The following is a 22,672-nucleotide window of genomic DNA, read 5'->3' on the forward strand; positions in this document are numbered from 1 at the left end:
AAGCCAGTCGTCCGGCGCGACCCGGCAGAGGAGCCGCCGCGGCCCCGGAGCCAGCGAGCGGCAGCGAGCGCACTGAGGCCCGCCCCGCGCCGGGCCCCGCCCCGCCCTGCCCTCGGCGCGCCCGGCCTCCCGCCGCCCGCCTGCCTCCCGCCTCCGGCCGGGCCGCGCGCCGGCAGCCCGGCCCTGCGCGGGCGGACCGAGGGCCTCGCCGGTGCTCTGGAGCCTGGCTCAGGACCCGCAGCCTCTGGAGACCCGGAGAGCGGAGCAGAAGGGAGCCGGTGTGCGGCAGCCGCTGGGGACCACTCCGCTGCCCCTCCCCAGCCTCAGGGATGGCCCTTGGATTGACGTGCCTCGTTTAGAAGAGTTTTGTCCGTATCCCACCCTCCTCGGGCGACCCCGATTTAACTTCACGGGTGAAACTTGGGCGACCTAACCTTGAATGAGCCTTTTCCTCAACCCTCGCGTTGGGGGCGCGCTGATTCAGCGCAGGGCCTAAAGTCTACCACCGGTCCTCCTCCTGTGCCCGCTTCCCTCCGTGTTTCCCAGGAAGGCCGCCTTGGAGCTGGAGCCACCCCACCACTACCACCAAATCTTCCCCAACCTGGATCTCACTTTTGCACAAACACCCTCCGGCCGGGCGCAACCCTTTCCGTCCGCAGCCCTGGCCCATTTCCCAGGTTCTTTCCCAAGTGACCCTATGGCCTCTCCAAACCCCAGCTTCTGCAACATGCCAACCTCACTTTTTAAAACCAGCCCAGTGGCCTCAGCTGATTTCCCCTTCTTCAGTACAGAAACTGCTCTCATAAATGTTGATGTGTATAAAAATGTCCTTGCGGGGGCGGGGGAGGGGGGGATGAGGTCGTGGCTCAGAGGTAGTGCGCTTGCCTAGCATACATGAGGCACTGGGTTCGATCCTTAGCACCATATAAATATAAAATAAAGATATTGTGCCCACCTATAACTAAAAAATAAATATTAAAAAAATGACCTTGGGGGGTTGGGGATGTGGCTCAAGCAGTAACGCACTCGCCTGGCACTCGCCTGGCATGCGCGGGGCGCTGGGTTCGATCCTCAGCACCACATAAAAATAAAATAAAGATGTTGTGTCCACCGAAAACTAAAAAAATAAATATTAAAAAATTCTCTCTCTCTTTAAAAAAAAAATGACTTTGGGAGCCCTGACTGTGTGTCTGAGTTTTGTAAATTAGGAAGGATTAGAGACATGCAGAAGAGTACAAAAATACACATCTCTGTCACAATTAAATAGATATCAGCCCGGCTTGGTGGCTGCAATGCCAGTGATTGGGGGAGGCTGAGGCAGGAAGAACCAAAATTCGATGCTAGCCTCTGAGCTGAGGCCCTGTCTCAAAATAAAAAATAAAAAAGGGCTGGGGATGTAGCTCAGTACAGTGCCCTGGGTTAAATCGTCAATACCAAAAATATAACAATAATAATAAATAAACAGACATCAAAACATTTTGCAAGGGCTGAGGATGCAGTTCAGTGATAGAGCGGAGGCCTTAGATGTCTGCCAGACACAACAACAATAAAAATTAAAGCCAGTAAAATCCTTTAATCTCAGCAACAAGGGAGGCTGAGGCAGGAGGATGGCAAGTTTGAGGCTGAGAAATTAAAAAGACTGGGGATGGAGTTCAGTGGTAAAGTGCCCCTGGGTTCAATCCCCAGTACAGCAAAAATTAACTAATTAATTATTTTAAAAAATTAAAATTAAGGACAGGCCTGTATCTTAGTGGTAGAGGCTTGCCTAATATCCCAACGCCCTGGATTGGATCCCCAGCAGTGCAAAAAATAATTTAGGGGCTGGGATTGTGGCTCAGCGGTAGAGTGCTCGCCTAGCACTAGCAGAAGGAGGTTCCATTCTCAGCATCACATAAAAATAAAGGCATTGTGTTGTATCCATCTTCACCTAAAAATAAATAAATTATTTATTTATTTTTTTTTAAATTAAGCCTGGGGCAGTGGTGTTTCCCTGTAATCCCAGCAACTCAGGAGGCTGAGGCAGGAGAATCGCATATTCCATGACAGCCTCAGAACATATCAAGGCCCTAAGCAATTTAAAGAGACCCCGGCTCAAAATAAATAAAAAGGGCTGGGATGTGTGGCTCAGTGGTTAAGCACCTCTAGATTCAATCCCTGGCACACACACACACACACACACAAATAATTAATTAAAAAGGCATTTTGCCAGGGCTAGCATTGTAGCTCAGTGGTACAGCGCTTGACTAGCGTGTGTGAGGCACTGGGTTTGATCCTCAGCACCACATAAAAAATAAATAAAATAAAGATATATACACACACACAGACACACACATACATACACACAGATGATTTTGCCACATAAACTTGGATTTATTTATTTTTTAAACATTTTTATTTTATTTACTTATTTATTTATATGTGGTGCTGAGGATCGAAACCAGCGCCTCGAACATACTAGGCAAGTGCTTTACAGCTGAACCACAACCCCAGCCCATAAACTTGGATTTATAAAGACACTAAAATTAAACATAACTAAAGCTCTACCCTTTCCTTCTTTTCCAGAGGCTTGCTGTGCTCAAGTTGATATATATCACTTCTGTTCTTGTTTTTATGCTTTTGGCTCTAATAACTACATATAGAATACCAAATTTGAAATTTTAACAAAAAATTATGCTGAATAATCTTTTTGCAACTTTATCATTTACTGGTTTTCTTTGTGAGGATGGAGAATAGGGGAAGAGAAGGAGGTATTGTAGAATGAGCCCAGGGACTCACACATGCTAGACAATCATTCTACCACTGGGTTACATCCCAGTCCTTTTTATTTTGAGGCAGGGCCTACCTAAATTCCAAGCCTGAACTGGAACTTGTAGTCCTCCTACCTCACCCTCCCCATTCACTGGGATTACCCCATGTGCCACCATACGTAGCTCCTAAATTTAGTTTTTATTCAAGTAAATACATGAGAATTATTTAAAACAATTGTACAGGCTTAAAATTTTTATAAAAGAGCTAGGCATGGTAACGTGGGCCTGTAATCCCAGCTACTTGGGAAACTGAAGCAGAAGGATTGCTTTGAGGCCAGTCTTGGCAATTTATCAAGGCCCTATCTTAAAATAAAAAATAAGGGCTGGAGTTGTGGCTCAGTGGTAGAGGACTTGCCAGGCATGTATGAGGCCCTGGGTTCTATCCTCCGCACGGCATGTAAATAAATAAATAAAAAGATCCATTTACAACTAAAAAATATTTTTAAAATAAAAAATAAAAAGGATGGGGAATCTAGCTCAATGGTAGAAGTTCCCCAGGTTCAAGCCCCAGTACTAGGGGGAAAAGAAGAAAGAAAGAATGAACCAACAAAAAAATAAATAAAAGAGGTGATATCTTGAGACTTAGTGTGTGCACAGATGTTGTTTGTGTGTGTGTGGTGTGTACATACCACATTTTTTTATTTTGTTGGTTCTTCTTAGTTATACATGACAGAATCCATTTTGATAAAATTATACAAGCATGGGATATATCTTATTCTAATTGGAACCCCATTCTTATGGGTGGGAACAATGGTGGGATTCACTTAGATATTTTAATATATGTACATAGAAAAATTATGTTAGATTTATTTGATTGTCTTTCCTATTCCTATCCCCTCTCCCATTCATTCTCCTTTGTCTATTCTATTGAATGTCTCTTCTCCCCCCACACACATTTTATTGCAGTTTAGCTTCTACATATCAGCAAAACATTTGACCTTTTTTTTTTGAGATTGGTTTATTTCCGTTAGCATGATATTGTCCAGATCTATCCATATACTAGCAAATTTCATAAAGTCATTCTTCTTTATAGATAAATAATATTCCATTTTGCACATTATCACAATTTATTTATTCATTCATCTATTGAAGAGCATCTAGGTTGGTTCTATAGCTTAGCTGTTGTGAATTGTGCTACTATGAACATTAATGTGGCTCTGTCCCTGAAGTTTGCTGATTTTAAATTCTTTGGATATATACCAAGGAGTAGAATAACTGGGTCAAATGGTGGTTCCAGTACTAGTTTTTTGAGGGATCTCCATACTACTTTCCAGTGGGGTTGCACCAATTTGCAGTCTCACCAACAATTTATGAGTGTTCCTTTTTCCCCACATCCTCACCGACATTTTTTCTTACTTGTTTTCTTGATAATTGCCATTCTTACTGGAGTGAGATGAAATCTCAGTGCAGGTTTAATTTGCATTTCTCTAATTGCTAGAGATGTTGAACATTTTTTTATATGTATTTGTTGTCCAACTGTATTTCTTCTTCTGTGATGGGTCTATTCAGTTTCTTTGTCCATTTATTGATTCAGTTGTTTGATTTTTTTGGTATTAAGCTTTTTGAGTTCTTTGTTTACCCTATCTAAATTGCAGGTGGCAAAGATTTTTCTCCCATTCTGTAGTTCTCTCTTCATGCTCTTGATTATTTCTTTTTTAAAGTTTTTTTAGTTATAATATGTGAAATACCTTTATTTTATTTTATTTTATTTTTATGTAGTGCTAAGGATCCAACCCAGCGTGTCATACATGCTAGACAAGCACTCTACCACTAAGCTACAACTCAGCCCCTTGATTATTTCTTTTGCTATAAAGAAGCTTTTTAGTTTGATGCCATTCCATTATTGATTTTTTATTTTATTTCTTGTGCTTCAGGAGTTTTGTTCAGGAAGTCAGTGCCTGAAGTTGAAGTGTTGGTTCTACCTTTTCTTCTAGTAAGTGCAGGGTTTCTGGTTTAATTTCTAGGTCTTTGGTCTGTTGAAGAGTTGATTTTTGTGCAGGGTGAGAATATGGTTTAACTTTCATTCTATTACATATGGATTTCCAGTTTTCCCAGTACCATTTGTTGAAGAGGCTGTGTTTTCTTCAATGTCTGTTTATGGCACCCTTGTCTACTATGAATGTGGGTCTGTCTCTGTTTCTTCTGTTCTGTTCTGTTGGTCTTCAAGTCTTTTTTTGGTGCCAATACCATGTTGTTTTCGTTACTCTAGCTCTGTACTATGGTTTAAGGTCTGGTATTGTGATGTATCTTGCTTTCTCAAAAGGGATTTCTCTGGCTCTTCTGCACCTCTTATTTTTCCAAATGAATTTCATGACTGCTTTTTCTGTTTCTATGAAGAATGTCATTGGAATTTTAATGAAAATTGCCTTAAATCTATATAGTGTTTTTAGTAGTACAGCCATTTTGACAATGTTAATTCTGCCTGTCCAAGAACATGAGACATCTTTCCATCTGCTAAGGTCTTCCTCAATTTCCTTGGTGTTCTGTAGTTTTCACTGTAGAGATCCTTCACCTCTTTTGTTAGATTGATTTCTAAGTATTTTATTTTGGGGGAGGCTGTGTGAATGGATTGTTTTCCTAATTTCTCTTTCAGCTGATTCATTATCGGAGTATAAGAACACAACTAATTTTTTATTTTACCCTCATACTTGATTGTCAGTTTGGCTAAGTAAGACTAGTTCTCTTCATTTGAAGTCCTTCCTAGTTAGATTTTTGAATGTTTCATTTCACTGTTTTCTCATAGTGTTGTTACTAGGAAGTCCATTCACACTTTGTTCGTGTGTGTGTGTGTGTGTGTGTAGGTAACCCGATTTTTTTAAAAAATTGCTTATTTTTGTTCCCCACTCCAACCCCACATTGTCTTATATTTTTTATTATATTCTTTGCTCTTTCTTGAATTTTTTCCCTCTGAACTGAGGTTGGAACCCAGGGCCTCAGACATAGAAGGCTATATTCTCAGCTACATCCTCAGCCCTTTTTATTTTATTTTGAGACAAGTTCTTGCTAAATCCAGGAGGCTGGCCTTGAATTTATGATTCTTCTGCCTCAGCTTTCCAAATCTCAAATCACTAGGATTATAGGCATGTATCACTGAGCCCAGTTTCTTTTAGTTAGTTAATGGGTGTCCCAGATTGCTCTTCTCACTTTCTTATCTTCTCTTTTCTAGTCTCTATTGTCTTTATCTTTCCCTGTAGTTCTGTTTCCCAATAAACTTTCTCAACTTTATCTTCTCCTCTGTTGAACTTTTATCTGTCTCTGTCTCTCCCTTTTTTTTTTTTTTTTTTTTTTTTTGGAGCACTGAGGACTGAACCCACTAAGTTATATCCCCAACCCTTTTTATTTAAAAAATTTTTTTTAGTTGTAGATCAACACAATACCTTTATTTAAGCAGTGCTGGGGACTGAATTCAGTGACTCATATGTGCTAGGCAAGCATTGTACCACTGAGCCACAACCCCAGTCTCTCCCCAGCCCTTTATTTTTTTATTTTGACACAGGGTCTTACTAAGTTACCCAGGCTGGTAACTTAGTAAGATCCTGTGTCAAAATAAAATAACTAAGTTACTTACTAAGTTACCTAGTCTGGCTTTACCTTGCAATCCTCCTGCCTCAGCCTTCTGATTCACAGGGATCACACAGGGATTCACAGGGATTATGTGCCACCATGCCTGGCAGGGTGGTGGTTTCAGAGATTGAAGTCAGGGGTGCTTAACCACCAAGCCACATCCCAGCTCTTTTCATTTTTAATTTTGAGACAGGGTCTTGCTAAGTTGCTTGGTCCTTGCTAAATTGCTAAGGCTAGCCTCCAGCTTGGGATCTTCCTGCCTCAACTTCCGGAGTCACTGGGATTACAGGCATGTACCATCATGTCCACCTCAAAAAAAATTTTAAAAAGATATGCCTAAGAAATGCTGCCTTTGGAGGGCTGGGGTTGTGGCTCAGCAGTAGAGAGCTCACCTAGCACATTCGAGGCCCTGGGCTCGATCCTCAGCACCACATAAAAATAAATAAATAAAGGTATTGTGTCCAATTACAACTAAAAAATTAATATTTAAAAAGATGCTGCCTTTGGAGAATACAAAAACTACTGGGAAACTTTTATCCTCTACTTTATACATTCCTAAACTATCTGCATTTTTTAAAAGCAAATATTATTACTGTTAAAATGGGGAGGGAGGGGATAATAAAGAATGCCGTTAAGTCTAAACAACTGAGCAGCAGCTGTGTGTGTGTATGGTTGGGGTAAGGGGGAGTTCTTGACTGGTGAGCTTTGAGTAGAGACCCAGTTTTTTCATTGTTGTTCCATAAATAGCAGTATCTCTTAGTTTGTGACCTGTTTTTTGTTTTCTTTTCTTTTTTTTTCCATACTGGGGGTTGAACCAAGGGTGCTTAACCACTGAGCCACAACCACAGCCTCTTTTTATATTTTATCTTAAGACAGGGTTTTACTAAGTTGCTCAGGGCCTTGCTAAGTTGCTGATCCTCCTGCCTCAGCCTCCCCAGTGGCCTGTTTTTTCATTTGCTTGATGTTTTTATTTGTTTGTTTTCTCCCCTGCCTGAAAAGCCCTTTAACCTACTACCCAGGAGAACAAGCCTGGCTGCTGGTGGTCTAGGTGCTATGGGAAAGAGAAAAGGGAAACTGAAGGTCTCACTATTCAATGTGCAGACTTTCTTTTGATGCCCTCACTCCAAGCTTTTGCTGTCTCACTTGAAGTCCTTTTTGCCCAAAATTCCCCCGGGTTGACCTCTTGTCTACTGCCAGAGAAGAAAGGGTGATCTCTGGTTTGTGGACTTGGGGAGGGGATCTGGACATCTAACTTCTCCTCACACGTACCTCTCATCATTCTATGTGTTTTCAACCCTGTGGCTCCTGCCTTTGGGTTCCTCTGGGTCTCTTTCTGTAGTCCTTTGGTATAAATCAGCTTGCTGATTCTTACCTTTTCCCCTTCATCTTTGGTTTGGTCTTCTATGTTCTACTTTGTTGATTACTGACCTGGATGCTGCTGGGGAGGGAAAGGAGGAGCCATCTTAGAGTGGGCCATGACAGAGTGGGCCTGCCCCTGGGAGGCCTCTACTTGGACAGAGATTAAAAGCTAATGCATAGGGTCAGGGGTCAAGCCCTGGAGCTCAGTGGTACAGGACTTGCCTAATATGCATGAGGACCTGGGTCCAGCCCCCGTCCTGCCAAAGTAAATAAATTTTAAAAAGTTAAGACATAGGCAAGGAGAAATTGCACAAGAAAGGCACATCGTGAATTTTAGGATTAGATCTGGCTCCTTGGCTCTGAATCAGGACCCAGATGACCTGGCTTACAGAGGGGCAAAATGATTTCCCTGTGTTACACTATAAGCTTAGTTGTTTTCAGGTATTAATGCGGCTGCTCTGGCAGAAGATAGAATTCAAAACCTGAGAGGTTTCTTTTTGGTTGTTTGTTTTGGTTGATTATAGCACCTGGGGCATCCCCCTCTGGGGAATTGAAAGGATATTCTGGGAATTCCTACTCAGATGTATCCTTTGCCTAAGCAGGGGCTGGTCAACTGTTTTTCTTTATCTTTTCTTTTTTGGTATTGGGGATGGAGCACAGGGACACTTTACCACTGAGCTCCATTCCCAGTCCTTTTAAAATTTCATTTGGTGGTGCTGGGGATTGAACCCAGGGCTTTTTGCACGCCAGGCAAGCACTTCACCATGGAGCTACTACATCCCCAGCCTTTTATTTTTTATTTTGATGCAGGATCTCAGTAAGTTGTTGAGGATCTCGCTGTGGTGCTGAGGCTGGCCTCTAATTTGTGATCCTCCTGCCCCAGCCATCCATGTCTGAGATTAAAGACATATGCCACAGCTCCCAGACAAATTTTTTTTTCTGTAAAGGATTATATAGTAAATGTTTTAGAGGAAATGGTCTTGTCTCCCAAATAACTACTCACCTTTGCCATTGTCACATGAAAGCAGACATAGGTAATAACATAAATAAGCAGATGTGGTTGTACTCTGATAAAACTTTATTTAGAAAATCAGGCAGACGGGCAAATTTGGTTCACTAACTAGCTTGCTGATTCTTGGTCTAAGTTGTTCTGATCCATTTTCATCCTTGATAAAGTTTGCAAGACAATTTTTCCATTATCTGTATCAGTTATTCGCAGGTCAAACTCAGAAGGTTATAGTTGATTTTTGTTCTGGCTTCTTTTCTGCTGTTAGTTTAATTAATGTTACTTTATAGATAATGTGTCTCTTGTCCTTGGTTATTTTGCAGTGTTGTTACTGTATATCAAGATATTAAACAAGTTGTCTCTGTTGTTGCAGCAGAGGAAAGTCAAAGTAGAGATGGTGGAAGGTCCGCACTCTGTGATCCAGCATTTTCCTAAATTGACTGCCTTGAAGATTTGTGTGTGTGGGTGGAGTAGGGGAGTGGTACTGGGGATTAAAGCAGGAGCACATTAACACTAAGACACATCCCCAGCCCTTTGTATTTTGTTGTTGTTGTTCAGACAGGGTACTGCTAAATTGCTGAGATGGGCTTCAAACTTGGGTACCTCCTGCCTCAGCCTCCCAAAGTGAGCCGGGTGCACTGGCTGGGAGGAACTATTCTTTAATTCCCATCTCATCATCCTTTCTCCCTTATCTCCAGATTGTGGCTCCACTGTTCAGATCTCTATGCCTCTGTATCTATAGGAATTGGACATGTGTTTTTCTAACGACAAAGGCCAGCGGAAATGAGCAAGTACAGTAAACTTATGAAGCATACTTTTTTTTTTGGTCCTGGGGATTGAACCCAGGGGCGCTTACCTACTGAGCCATATCCTCAGCTTTTTTATTATTTTATTTAGAGACAGAGTCTCACTAAGTTGCTTAGGGCCTCACTAAGTTGCTGAGGCTGGCTTTGAACTCTTGATCCTCCTGCCTCAGCCTCCCAAGTCATTGGGATTTCAGATGTGTGCCACCATGCTCAGCAAGGAAGCATACTTTTCTTATTCTTATCAAAACTATATTCTAGATAAATAAGGACAAAAGTTATATTTAACCAGTATCTACAAATTTAGACCAAAAGAGTTTGTTACATTGTTCTTTGGTGTTGAGAATAGAATCCTGGGCCTCATGTATGATAAGCAAAAGCTCTGTCACTGAGCCACACATTCCCAGCCCAAAGCAAAAAAATATATAATAATAATAATAAACAAATTAACAAATTTACCAAACTAGAACAAAGTCCAAAGTTCTAAAGCAAATGTGACACACAAATGCACATTTGTGCTTTTGTTTACTAAGTAATATTTACAATTTATTGAACACCTAGAGTCACATTCTGTTCTAGCCTCCTCTTTCTCCAGATTTCAGAGTTTGTTCAATGGAACATGAGTTTCACTGATCACTAACAGGAAGGATGTGAGGGAGATCTGGCTGCAACATCTGTTACCCTATTTTACCTATTGATCTCCAGGGTTGATGGCTAGCAGGAAGCTTCTGGAAGAGTAAGAGGGATGGGATTATGTGGTCAAATACATTTGGGAAAGCTAGGTAATAAGAAGTTCAGCAGGTTTCTTTCCAATAGGGCTTCTCAGATCTGCTGGAGTTGCTACTTCCTTTTCTTTTTGGAGGGTAGGGTGGGGTATGTACTGGGGATTGAATCCAGGGATGTTCTATCAGTGTGCTACAACCCCAGCCCTTTTTATTTTATTTTGAGACAGGGTCTTGATAAGCTGAGTAGGGCTTTGCTGAGTTGCTGAGGCTACCTAGAACTTGTGATCCTCCTGCCTCAGCCTCCTGAGTTGCTGGGATTAGAGGGATGCACCACCATGCCCAGCTCAGAGCTGCTGCCTCCTCCTCCTCCTCCTCTTCTTCTTCTTTTTAATTGTAGATGGACACAATACTTTTATTTTACTTATTTATTTTTATGTGGTGCTGAGGAATGAACCCAGTGCCTCACACATGCTAGGCAAGTGCTCTACTACTGAGCCACAACCCCAGTCCTCAAAGCTTCTTAATGTGTTGTGACCTTCGATAGGGAATGATGAGATATATACCTTCCCAGTTGTTTTGGTCACACAATAGTCCCTGAGCAATGCTTGTTTGTTTCAGTGTTTAATTTTCTTTTCCAACATCCAGTAAATAATTCTACTTCCTAAAAATCTTTAAAATTTATTTCTTTGTATCCAAAGACACAACTGAGCTCACAAAATCCCTTGCTAATTGAGACCTTAATTGGTCCACTTGTGTATTAGTCAAGGTCCCAGCAGAAAACAGGTAGCACACTCAAACTCAGTAATTTAAGAGAAGTTCATTAAGAGATAGGGCAGGGATTAGGAACAACACAGTACCCGTGGGGCTAGTTCTAGCAGGAATCATTAGTTCTCAAGCCTGAGGGGACTTGTAGGGGGACTGCTTGCTGCCACGAGAAGTGATTGTTTGGAAGGAGCTGCCTGTAGGAGCCGGAGCAGCCACAGCTTTGGTAGAGAAAGGCAGTCAATTCAGAGACCTGGCAGAACAAGTTCTAACCTCCTCCAGTTTCTTGGTGGTACCTCCCACTGGCCAAACCTAACAGGAAGCTGCAGGGAGACAGTGATGCACTGTCCATGTGGCCAACTTCCCTGGGCCGAGGAGGGGAAGGTATAGAGAATGAATCCTAAGGGACAGATATAAGCTATTCAATATAATCTGTCTTAAGTTTTGACTCCCCACGCCCAATCCGTGTGTGTGTGTGTATCTCACTAAGGATTGAACCCAGGGGTGCTCTCTGAGCTACATCCTCCACCCTTTTGGTTTTTTGTTTTGTTTTTCTTTTTTGAGACCAGATCTCACTAAGTTGCTGAGGCTGGCCTGGAACCTGCACTCCTCCAGCCTCAGCCTCCTGAGTCACTGGGAATAGGTGTATGCCACCATACCTGGCCCATGCTCTATATTTCTAAAGCCCACATCTCTGAACCTCTCTTGCTCTTTAAATTAATTTATCAACTGCTCCCCATTATCCTTGAAATAAAACCAGAAGTTTACTAGTTCTGAAAAACTGTCAGTAATCTCTTCCCAATTCTACTTTCAGTGAACAAACTGATCTGTTTGGTAGGTTAAAATCAGCTCTGGGCAAGAATTTACACTATAGACTTGGCAAAACTACCAATCAAGGCATTTTTTTTTCTTTTAATGAGCTGAATATATTGATTTTCCCCCCCAGGAGTAGTACTGGGGATTGAACCTGGCGATGCTCTACCACAAAGGTATATCCCTAGCCCTTTTTATTTTTAAACAGGATCTCATTAATTTGCTGAGGCTGGCCTTGAACTTGTGATCCTCCTGCTTCAGCCTCCCAAGTAGATAGAATTAAATGTGAGTACCCCTGTGCCCAGCTCCTATATTCTCTGAATACTATTTCCCACTAAAAGTAATCATTACTCCTCAGAGAATGGCTGATTCCAGGTCTGGGTGAGAAATAGAACATAGAATGAGATGAACTGGTTCTTATATTGGAAAAGAAGGAAACTAAGATTCCCAGGGTCAGGTAAAAAGAACTCAAGAGTTACCATGTAGGTATTTCTACTGGCCAAAAAGTGCACAATTTGAACATTCAAAAATATGTGTTTAATATAAAAAAACAAGAATATATATATATATACACACACACATACATTTATATTCATGTTTATATATATATATAAAAACATGAATTGAAAAACATTAAATATATTAAATGTCTGGGAGCTCATAATGATTTTTAAAAAACAAAACCTCATTGGTTACCTTTGGAAGATGGATGCTAGGGAACCACTTATTCTGAAAACTGGTAAATAAAAAGAATAAAACATTTGCCATCTTTTTCTGTATGGATGTTTCACAAGATAATGAAATAGGTGATGAGAGGCAGGTTCTTTTTAGAAGAATTCTGATCAATGAAGAAGGAATGACAGGGTTTCACCACTTTGCAAACCCTGATGAAATCAGAAATCTAGGTGGTCATTATTTGCTGAATCCATTTGATAAAAGATGAAAAGCTGATGGAAAAAAAAATATATATGTATATATTTTACTTATTTTTCAGTATTGGGGAATCAAATCCAGGGCTTCATACTTCTATGTAGGCAGGCACTCAACTACTGAGCTCAACTACTGAGCTCCAGCCCTGATGAGAATCTTTATAATGAACAGGTCAAACTGGCAATATCTAAATCCAATGATCAGTCTTTACATTACATACAAACTGTGGCTGAGTGCAGTGGTGTGTGCCTATAATCCCAGCAACCAGGGAAACTGAGGCAGAAGGATTGCAAGTTCGAGGCCAGCCTCAGCAATTTAGCGAGGCCCCTTCTGAAAAGAAAAAAAAAAAGGGCCGGGTAGGAGGGGCAGCACTGGGGATGTGGTTCAGTGGTGCTAGTTCAATTCCTAGTGCTGCAAATAAATAAATATAAAACCAAACAAAAACTGTTTAAACAATTTTAAGATAAATGGAAAAATCTCAACACTGACTGCATATTTGATATTTTTAATTTTTAAAAAAATGTATAATAGTATGAGGATTTTCCCTCATTTGTAGAGTAGAGCTTCAACAGCAGTCACTACTAACATTTTGAACTGGATAATTCTTCGCTGTGGGTGCTATCTGGTTGTACTCTAATGTTCAGCATCACCCTTAAACCCTCTACCCACTAGGTATGCTAATAGCACTCCTTTGTGAGACCAGTGAAAGCTATCTCCAAACACTGCCAAATGTCTCTTAGGGAGTAAAACTGCTCCTTTTTTTTTTTTTTTTTTTTTGAAATCTTGAGTCAGGGTCTTGCTAAGCTGCTAAGGATCTCATTAAGTTGCAGAGGCTGGCCTTGAACTTGCCACCTTCCTGCCTCAGCCTCCAGAGTTGCTGGGATTACAGACAAAATTGCCCCTGTGTCAAGAAACAGTGCTAGAAATATATACAGAAGTATTTATGATTAAAATGATATTATACCTGGGATTGTCAAAATAACCCAAGGGTGTTATAGGCAGAAGTAGAAGTGAAATGAGTCTGACCATGTGTTGACAATTGTTGAGGCTGGAAGGTGGACACATGGGAGTTCATTATATTGTTCCCTCTGTGTTTATGTTATTAGTTTTCCAGAATAAAAGTTAAAAAGTGTAGTGCCAAAGGAGTATTATTTTCATTTCCCCAAAGAAGCATTAGCATATTGTATAAAACAAGCTGATTTTAAATCAAAAGTAACTAATTTTTAGTTATAGATTATGACAGAATGATAAAAATGTTTTCCTCATGTAAAATTCATAGCCATTTTTTGCCAGCTATGGTAGCACATGCCCATAACCCCAGCAGTTCTGAAGGATGGGGCAGGAGGAACTCAAGTTCAAGGGTAGCTTCAGCAACTTAGCAAGATGGTCTCAAAATTAAAAAAATAAAAATGAAAAGTACTGGGGATGTAGTTCAGTGGTAAAGTCCCTGGCACCGCCCCCCTCCAAAAAAAAAATCTTTTAAAAGTCTTGGTCAAGACCCTTGTCTACTGCTCAAGTCCAAGAAAGGAATAATGACTGAATAATAATTCCTTTTCCAATTCTGATAATTTTCTTTTTTCTTTTGTGGTGCTGGGGATAAAACCCAAGGCCCCACTTGTGCTAGGCAAGCATTGTGCCACAGAACTACAACCTAAACCTTCATTTTTGCTATCAACAAAATTGGGGATTCTAATCAGGCTGTACTTTTTTTGTTATAAGTCATTAAGGGTCCCCCCCCCGCCCAAGGTGTCTTAAGAAATAAGTAACACTGCTATAATAAAACACCAACACCTCAATGTTTTTCAGGGCTTATATTTATAAACATGAAAAATTGGTCATAAACTTTCTCATTCTAGTAAGAATATATTTATTCATAAATTTCTTTTTTTTTTTTTTTTTTTTTTTGCAGTACTGGGAATTGAACCCAGGGCCCTCAGACATGCTAGGTTAAGTGCTGTACACTGCACTACAACTACAGACTTTAAAAAAAAAAATTTTTTTTAGTTGTAGTTGGATACAATACCTTTATTTTATTTATTTTTATATGGTGTCGAGGATCGAACCCAGAGCCTCGCACGGTGCTAAGCGAGTGTTCTACTGCTGAGCCACAACTCCAGCCCTCTAGTCCTTTTTAACAACTATTTTTTTCTTGCCAAGTTGCTGAGGCTGGCCTCGGAACTTGGGATCCTCGTGCCTCAGACTCCCAAGTTACTGGGATTACTTTTTTAAAACAACATTTCACTTTGAAAAAACCATTTATCTCAAGAAATGAATTCCAAATACTTTTTAGAATCCTTTGTTAAGACAATACACTGTTACTATGATCAAACATGTACTAACAATAATTGTAATGATGCAAAATATTATGATCACAAAATAAGTTTTTAGCAATTATGACAAGATGATAAAAAATGGTTTTGAAATATTACATTAGGGGGCTGGGAATGTAGTTCAGTGGTCAAGTGCTTGCCTAGCATGCTCAAGGACTTGAGTTCCATCTCTAGTACCCAAACAAAACTAGTATAAAAGTGTGAGGGAAGTGGAATAGAAACATGAATTTAAAAAGATACAAAATTTCTAATTAGCCAAGAGCTTTGTTTATGTACCTTTAAAAATGAATGATGGTGGGTTCCATTTCTTACTTCCAAGTAATTTTTATCTCAGAATTCACAATATGTTTGCAATGATACACTCATAATTTTTTTTTAAGTCGTCACACTTAAAATGTATAGAGAACATGTAAGTTTTCCCAAATTCTTTTCAGAGCTAAATGGGCAACAATTGTGCAACCAGCACTGCTGTGATGGCTCTGGGCAGCCCAAAGATTCTGATCTTCACTTCCTTTACCAGTGTCACTCCCAGGTTCCATGCAACCTTCCTATTTTGATCTTCCCTGTCTTGTTTTCCTTATTGAATGTTAGCCCTGGATAAACACCTCACTCCCTTGAAGGAAAATGTAGAGCACAAGTCCTTAAAACCTACCTGAATTTTCAATAACAAACATACCATGCAACACTATCTCAGTTCCAGAAAAAGAAAACCAAAGATAGGGATAAATTCCTAAAGGTCCCCCAGCAGGGAAAGACAGGCTCTTTCTCAGAGCTGTCGGGAGTCATTGTCAGCCACTCACACAAACCATCACCTCCCAACTCTTCACATAGGCCTACTTACAGTGTGATTCAGTTTCCCTCAAATTTCATACTAATTTTCCAACAGTTTGGCTGGTGTTCAAAGACAACAGGATGCTTACATACATGCATTTTTATGTAAGGTTGCCTTTTAACGAGGCCATTTTTTTCCTTTTTATTATTGCTGTTTACTTTTTGTCCCCAACAGCCCCCAGTCTTCTCTGGTGACTTGCACTTAGCAGAAGCCCCCACCTGGAGAAGCGCATCATGACTGCATGCTCAACACCTGGTGTACTGCTGTCCGTAGAATAATGTAAGGTGGGCATGACGGCACATGCCTGTAATCCCAGGTACTCAGGTGACTGAGGCAGGATTTCAAATTCCAAGGCCAGCTTGGGCAACTTAGCAAGAACCTGTCTCAAAGAAAAAAATTTAAAAAGATGGTGGCGGTAGGGGATATAGCTCACTGGTATAGCACCTCTGGATTCAATCCCTAGTACCTGCAAAAAGGTGAAAACTTGCTGCAATTTAAACCTTTGGTCATTAATTAGCCAATCAGAATTTAAGTGGCATTAGTCTGCCCCCCACATTTTTTGACTTTTTTTTTTAGTTGTAGATGAGCACCATACCTTTATTTATTTATGTGATGCCTCACACATAAAGATAAGCTCTACCACTGAGCCACACCCCAGCCCATCCCCACATTCCTTTTAAGACTACTTTAAGTGTAATGAAATTTAAAAGGCTAAATTTGCACATTAAAAATCACTTAAGGAGCTGGGCATTGTGGTACACATGCTTGAAAATCCTAGCCACTGGGAAGTAAAGGCAGGTGAATCCAAATTCAAGGCCAATTTGGGCAACTTTGCAAGACCCTAACTCAAAATAAAAAATAAAATGGAGGGCTGGGGATTTAGCTCAGTGGTAGAGTGCTTGCCTAGCATGTGTGAAGCCCTGGATCCTGGTAAACTTTACTTTGAAATCTAGTGCTCAATCTATAATCCCAGCTACTGGGGAGGCTGAGGCAGATAAATCAAAAGTTCAAGACCAGCTTCAGCAACTTAAAAAAAAAAAAAAAAAAAAAAGGCTAAGGATGTAGAGGGGTTGCTTTTGTTGTGGTTTTTAATTATTAAATCTCACCCTAGTCAACACTGTTTAGCAGGAACTGCTAACAATGAAACTGAGAAAAATAAACATAAACAGGAACAAATGACCTTTTATTTCATACAGAGATATACAGGCAATTGTGTGTAGTAACAATCTGATGGGCAGTTCAAATTCTTGGGAGGAAGTAAATTCATGGTAAATGTCATGATGGTTGGTCAAAGAGAAGGTCAAAGAAAAAGTGAGATGAGACAGGGAATGCTACCGCTAAAAAAATAAAAATGCTACATGGTGTCAGTGTTGTGACTTCAGAGCTTGTTGGAGTGATACCTGTGCTATTAAAACAGTAATTCTACACATCTGGCACCAAAACTCCTGAAGTGCATTTGGGTTACTTTGCATTAGAAATTGTTATTTTGGGAACAAAATATTTAAAATAATTCAGTTATCCTATTTTATTAAAGGAGTTGTAAACTTTGTTCATTCCTGTCTTGGAAGCAGGTTTTGGGACGTATTTGGGATGGGTATCCTCTTTTAAGGAAACAGGGTTGACACGCTTTTTTAGTTCCAGTTTTTGAGGTGATGTTGGTTGTAATAGCATCTTCTTTTCATCTGAGGAAAACATTTGCTAAAAAAATTGTCTTCCAAAAACAAGGACAGGGCAAGTGGCAGATCCCTGTGGGCTGCACCCAGGCTGCACAGACAGCCTGTCATGCAAAACACTTATCCAAGACTTAACATTTGTCATAGGGACACACCACATAACTTTCTATTCATCAAAACAGTTTATTGGCCTTAAATATACATAAGTAAAATTTTAAATGTTAGTTCATAATATGTTTTATGATTAAAAAAATACTGAACCAAAACTTCAGAAAAAATTGGGAGGCTCAGTGGACTTAAGGGGGGGCGGCGTGTAGCACTTATGACTTTTTATCCAAGAACCAAAAGCTTCCTAAACTCAATGTTTGGAATTGGTTTTAACTAAGCCTAGAAAATTGGGGTTCATAAAATAAAGGCACAATTGTCAACAGCAAGAGAAGAGAAAGAAATGGGAAGAAAATTTTATTTTAATCTCAAGTATAATATAGGTTTGCTGATTTTTATTTTGGCTATTTAAGGCAGGATTATCTCTCTGCAATACTGCAGATAAAACCTAGTGTTTTAGCTATAAGAAAGTTTCAAGAGTTCAGATATACAGATAAAACGATTTTAAAAAACCTTTTCTCAAGAGTATTCCAAAGACTTTTGAAGCATTATATAAATCTTTAAAATTCCTATCACTCACATTTTAAGAAATAAATCTATGCTTTAATAAGGCACTCTGAAGACAAAACAGTTTAAAAAATAATTACCTTCTACCCTAAGGCTAACCCATTCCTTTCGGATGGAGAAGACTTTGAATTCTCTGCACATGGGTGTACACAGGTGGGCACTCAGCCCACTCTGTGTCTACTTAGACAGCTGAACATTATCAGTGGGACTCTCTCATCCAATGGAGAAGGGGTTGTACTAACAACATTGCCCAAATTTGATAGTGAAGTTTAAACACAATTTTTTTTCTAAACCTGTTTTATTTGAACAGAGAACAGTGATTTGTATTAGCTCCTGCCTACAAAGAAAAAAAGAATGGAAGAGAATCAATGATCCTCTATATCCTTTGATTTTACTGGTGGGACAGAAATATAAAGGAGCCTTACTTTTCTTTTTTTTTTGGTACTACTGGGGATTGAACCCAGGGGCACTTTACCACTGAGCCACATCCCCAGCCCTATTTTGTATATTATTTACAGACAGGGTTTCACTGAGTTGCTGAGGCTGTCCTCCAACTTGTGATCCTCCTGCCTTAGCCTCCCAAGTTGCTGGGATTACAGACGTGCACCGCCATGCCCAGGAGAGAGCTTCACTTTTAAATGACAACCTAATAACTGTTGATAACCTGACATTTTGTGTATGTGTACCTGTTATTGATGCTAATAACTTCCACTTCTAAATAACAATAATTTGAACTCCACTATCCTTATTACTAAGTAAAACAAACACCAAAGCTTACAAAATAGTAATACCACTTCAAAGGCTATAACAACAGCAAGGGATTTTGGTGGAGTTTCCACTCTTTCCTAAATGATGAAAGAAAACAAAGGAAGCAGAAGGGTCATACTAAGTCTGAAATACAATTTCTCTATGAAAAAATGGGCAACAAATGTCTCTTAGAGTGAAGAAGATAAAATGGGGCATTGGGAGAGTACTGAAGTGGGCATCATTGTGGGGTGAGCCTCTGCTTCCAACGAGTAAAGAAGGATCCTAGAAAGAAGCGGTGAGGTGTTTCTTTCCTTCACCCTTCTGGGCTGGCAGCAAATGATCAATTACTTCCCGTAGAACTTTTTGTTGAGAAGGAAGATCAGGAGGTTGACATTTACTTTAGCTCTATCAAATAATTTCATGACGGCAACGCCTTCATACTGTAGCTGCAGCAGGTCCTAAAAACAAAACAAAACAACCATTTTGACAGTCAATCAAATCTGTGGAACAAGAAAGGACACAATTTAGTGAGGGATCCAGAAGGAATAAAGCATGCCTCGTGTGCCAGATGCAAAGCGGGGTGAGATAGAAGTGTCTAGATACAGAACTATCTGTCCCCTGCACAGCTACCCTGGGAGCAGGAACATATAGACAAGTTGGCCAAGGGAACTTCTGGTTAATCTGGCAATAGGGAGACATTCTGCTTATATTTAAAACACACCAAACATGAAAAGAAAAAGTATGTTCAGTTATCACGCATATGCTTCTAAGCCCTTTTTATTTCAGGGGGCTAGGGATGTGGCTCAGTGGTACAGCACTTGCCTACCATGTGTAGGACCCTGGCTTCCATTCCCAGCATTGCAAAACTCTTTTTATTTCAGAAGTTAAAATGACATTTTCCCACTTCATTTCATTGTGGGTCACCAGGTTTAATAAATCTAGAAAAGGTAGAAGCATTGCAAGACATGATGAAATATACTAATCACTGAAAGTGAGGCAAGAGGGGCTGGGGTTATAGTTCAGTGGTAGAGCGCTTGCCTAGCGGATTGGAAACACTGGGTTCAATCCTCAGCACAACATAAAAATAAATAAATAAGTAAAGTAAAGGTATTGTGTCCATCTACAACTAAAAAAATATTTTAAAAGAAGAAAGAGGGGCTGAGGATATAGCTCAGTTGGTAGAGTGCTTGCCTTGCATGCACAGGCCCTGGGTTCGATCCCCAGCACCAAAAAAAAAAAAAAAAAAAAGTGAGACAAGGCTAGTAATGGCTTCATAATATCTATCAGATTCTTTTTTTTTTTTTAAACTAGGGATTGAACCCAAGGTCTCTTGCATGCTAACGTCTGCTCTACCACTGAGCTATGCCCCCTGCCCATTAGATTCTTAATTAATTTCCGTTTCACGTGAGAAATTTTTTCTGTCTTGAAGGCAAGAGATAAAACATTTATTAAGGAGCCTACTCTGTGCTGGCATTGTTTAGGCACATTATATAGTATGTTTTTAAGTCCTCACAAAAAACCTATGAAATGAGATCACACCAGGTTTGAAGATGATCTCCTAAGGCTCAGAGATGCTGAATGATGTGCTCAGCAGAACAGAATTGGTCATGTTGACTCCAGATCTGATTTCAAAGCTGCTGCTTTCACTACTATTGGTGTAGTCCTCCCACCTGTATACTATAGAGGAGTGGAAATGCAAAAGCAAGGGTCAAAGGGCTCAAAGGAACCCAAAAGTTCAAAATTCATCTTTTGGATAAATCTTAGCAGTTCCAGAGAGTGGGGACCATTGTGTCGCCTATACCTAACATAACACCTGGCACCTCACATCAAGTCTGGAACTTGAGCAGGAATGAATAAACTGCCTTAGGCAGACTGGTAGGCCTATATGCATTTGGTGAAAATGAGGGAAAAAGTGGATCCTTTTTGTGTGGAAACAGCTATTTGTATTACAAAATCATTTCACATTTGTTTGGCCAATATACTTTGAGAGGCTACTGGCTTCTGAGAAAGAAACAAAGATGACTAAGATATACTACCTGTTCTTAAGGAGTGGCACAGTTTTGGGGGTTGGGAGGGAAATGCGTCAACATGTACTATAAACAAAGGATGTCTCTCAGGGCTACTAAGGCAAAGGGGTGACCAACTATTGCAGTATGGCTGGGGACAAGTATTCATTATTAGATGGAGGAATAAAAGGGATGGGAAGGAGAGGAAGGGCGCCCAAGTAAAGGGAGCAACATGTTCATGTGCATGTTTACAGCAAGGCACCCGCCCAGTTGACAGAGTGTAGCACTATGAGAAATGGGACAGTAACAGCCTATAGAGCCTGGGGTGCAGCTTGGTGGCAGAGAGCCTGACCAGTATGCATGAGGCTCTGGGTTTGATCTTCAGCACAGAAGGAAAACAAAACAAAACAAAACAAAATTTATAAAGTGTTACACATTGCTAGAAATCCTCTCAAATGCCCTAATATATTTTTTAATATCTTTATTTTTATATGGTACCGAGAATCAAACCCAGTGCCTCACACATGCTAGGCGAGCACGCTACCACTTGAGCCATATCCCCAGCCCCCCTAATATTTTTTAAATGTGAAAATATTAGATTTTTAAATTCAAAAAGAACTCAACAGGGATTCCCTGCTGAGTTCTTTTTGAATTTAAAATGGGACTCAATTTACAAAGACACAATTTACACACACCTCATCAGAAAACATCTAACCCTACCTAGCAGGGTGCAGTGGTGCACGCCAGTAATCCCAGGGACTCAGAGGCTGAGCCAGGAGGATCACAAGTTCCAGTTCAGCCTCAACAACTTAGTGAGACCCTGTCTCAAAATCAAAAATAAAAAGGACTGGGGATGTAGTTCAGTGGTAAAGAACCCTGGGTTCAATCCCCAGTACCAAAAAAAGACAAAAACTAAACTTTAAGTACTAATATCAAATCAAAGAAGAAAAAAAACTCAAACTATACTGTTAACCCTTACACCTAAGCCTTTCATTCAAGTCCAAGGTATCAGCTCAATTTATTGGCAACACTTAGATGGAAGATTCCTTTAAACACTTCCTGAAGATTTACACATCTTGGAAAGCTCTGCAGAGTACACAGGCCAAATTAGACACATTGAGACACTTGGCTTCTTTTGGCTCTTTCCCAAGCTCAACTGAACATAGACAGTTTTCCTCCAAAGGGGTCTTCTTTTTATCTCCTTCTCCCACCTTGATAAGAATATAACTTACCTCACAGAGAAGCTTTTGGTTCTACCTGTGCATACCCACCTGATAGTGTAGCATAAATGTCTCCATTTGAACTCCCATGAATTTGGCTTTCACTTCAAAGTCTCCAACTTCTTCTGTTGGATTGATTTCAAAGATAACATTTTTAAACCTGTTGAAACATAACATATGGGTGCACTTTTTATGTTCTCATAGAACAATATTCTGCGAACTGGGAAAAGGGATGAATTCAGTCTTCATGGGTGAAAAGGGGCAGAAGTACAGGTTCAAAGTCCTGCTGCAGGTGAAGGCGCATGGACTGCCATTGCTCGGTACCCTTTGTTTTGGGACCTGGAGGGAAGAATGGTGACCTCTCTCCACAGCATTTGCATTCTACTCAAAGAGGAGCCACTGGGGAATACCACAAGAGACCTG

At 40.3% G+C, this 22,672-nt stretch overlaps 1 protein-coding gene across 1 annotated transcript in view; it reads right to left on the reverse strand.

Moving 5' to 3' along the window:
* Nucleotides 1–17,093: 17,093 nt before the first annotated feature.
* The window catches only part of Iqgap1 (IQ motif containing GTPase activating protein 1), a 106,581-nt gene continuing 101,002 nt past the window's right edge, over nt 17,094–22,672 (reverse strand). Inside the window, exons 37-38 of the mRNA XM_046437959.2 lie at nt 22,301–22,409; nt 17,094–19,481 (exon numbers count right to left, since the gene is read on the reverse strand). Coding sequence (XP_046293915.1) covers nt 19,368–19,481; nt 22,301–22,409 — 223 coding nt within the window. The 3' untranslated portion in view covers nt 17,094–19,367. The remainder of the gene's footprint in view (nt 19,482–22,300; nt 22,410–22,672) is intronic.

The sequence above is a fragment of the Marmota monax genome, unplaced genomic scaffold, assembly GCF_021218885.2.
Source record: "Marmota monax isolate L192 unplaced genomic scaffold, Marmota_monax_Labrador192_F-V1.1 WCK01_AAM20220418_F8-fsc00005, whole genome shotgun sequence".
In the NCBI taxonomy this organism is placed as follows: Eukaryota; Metazoa; Chordata; class Mammalia; order Rodentia; family Sciuridae; genus Marmota; species Marmota monax.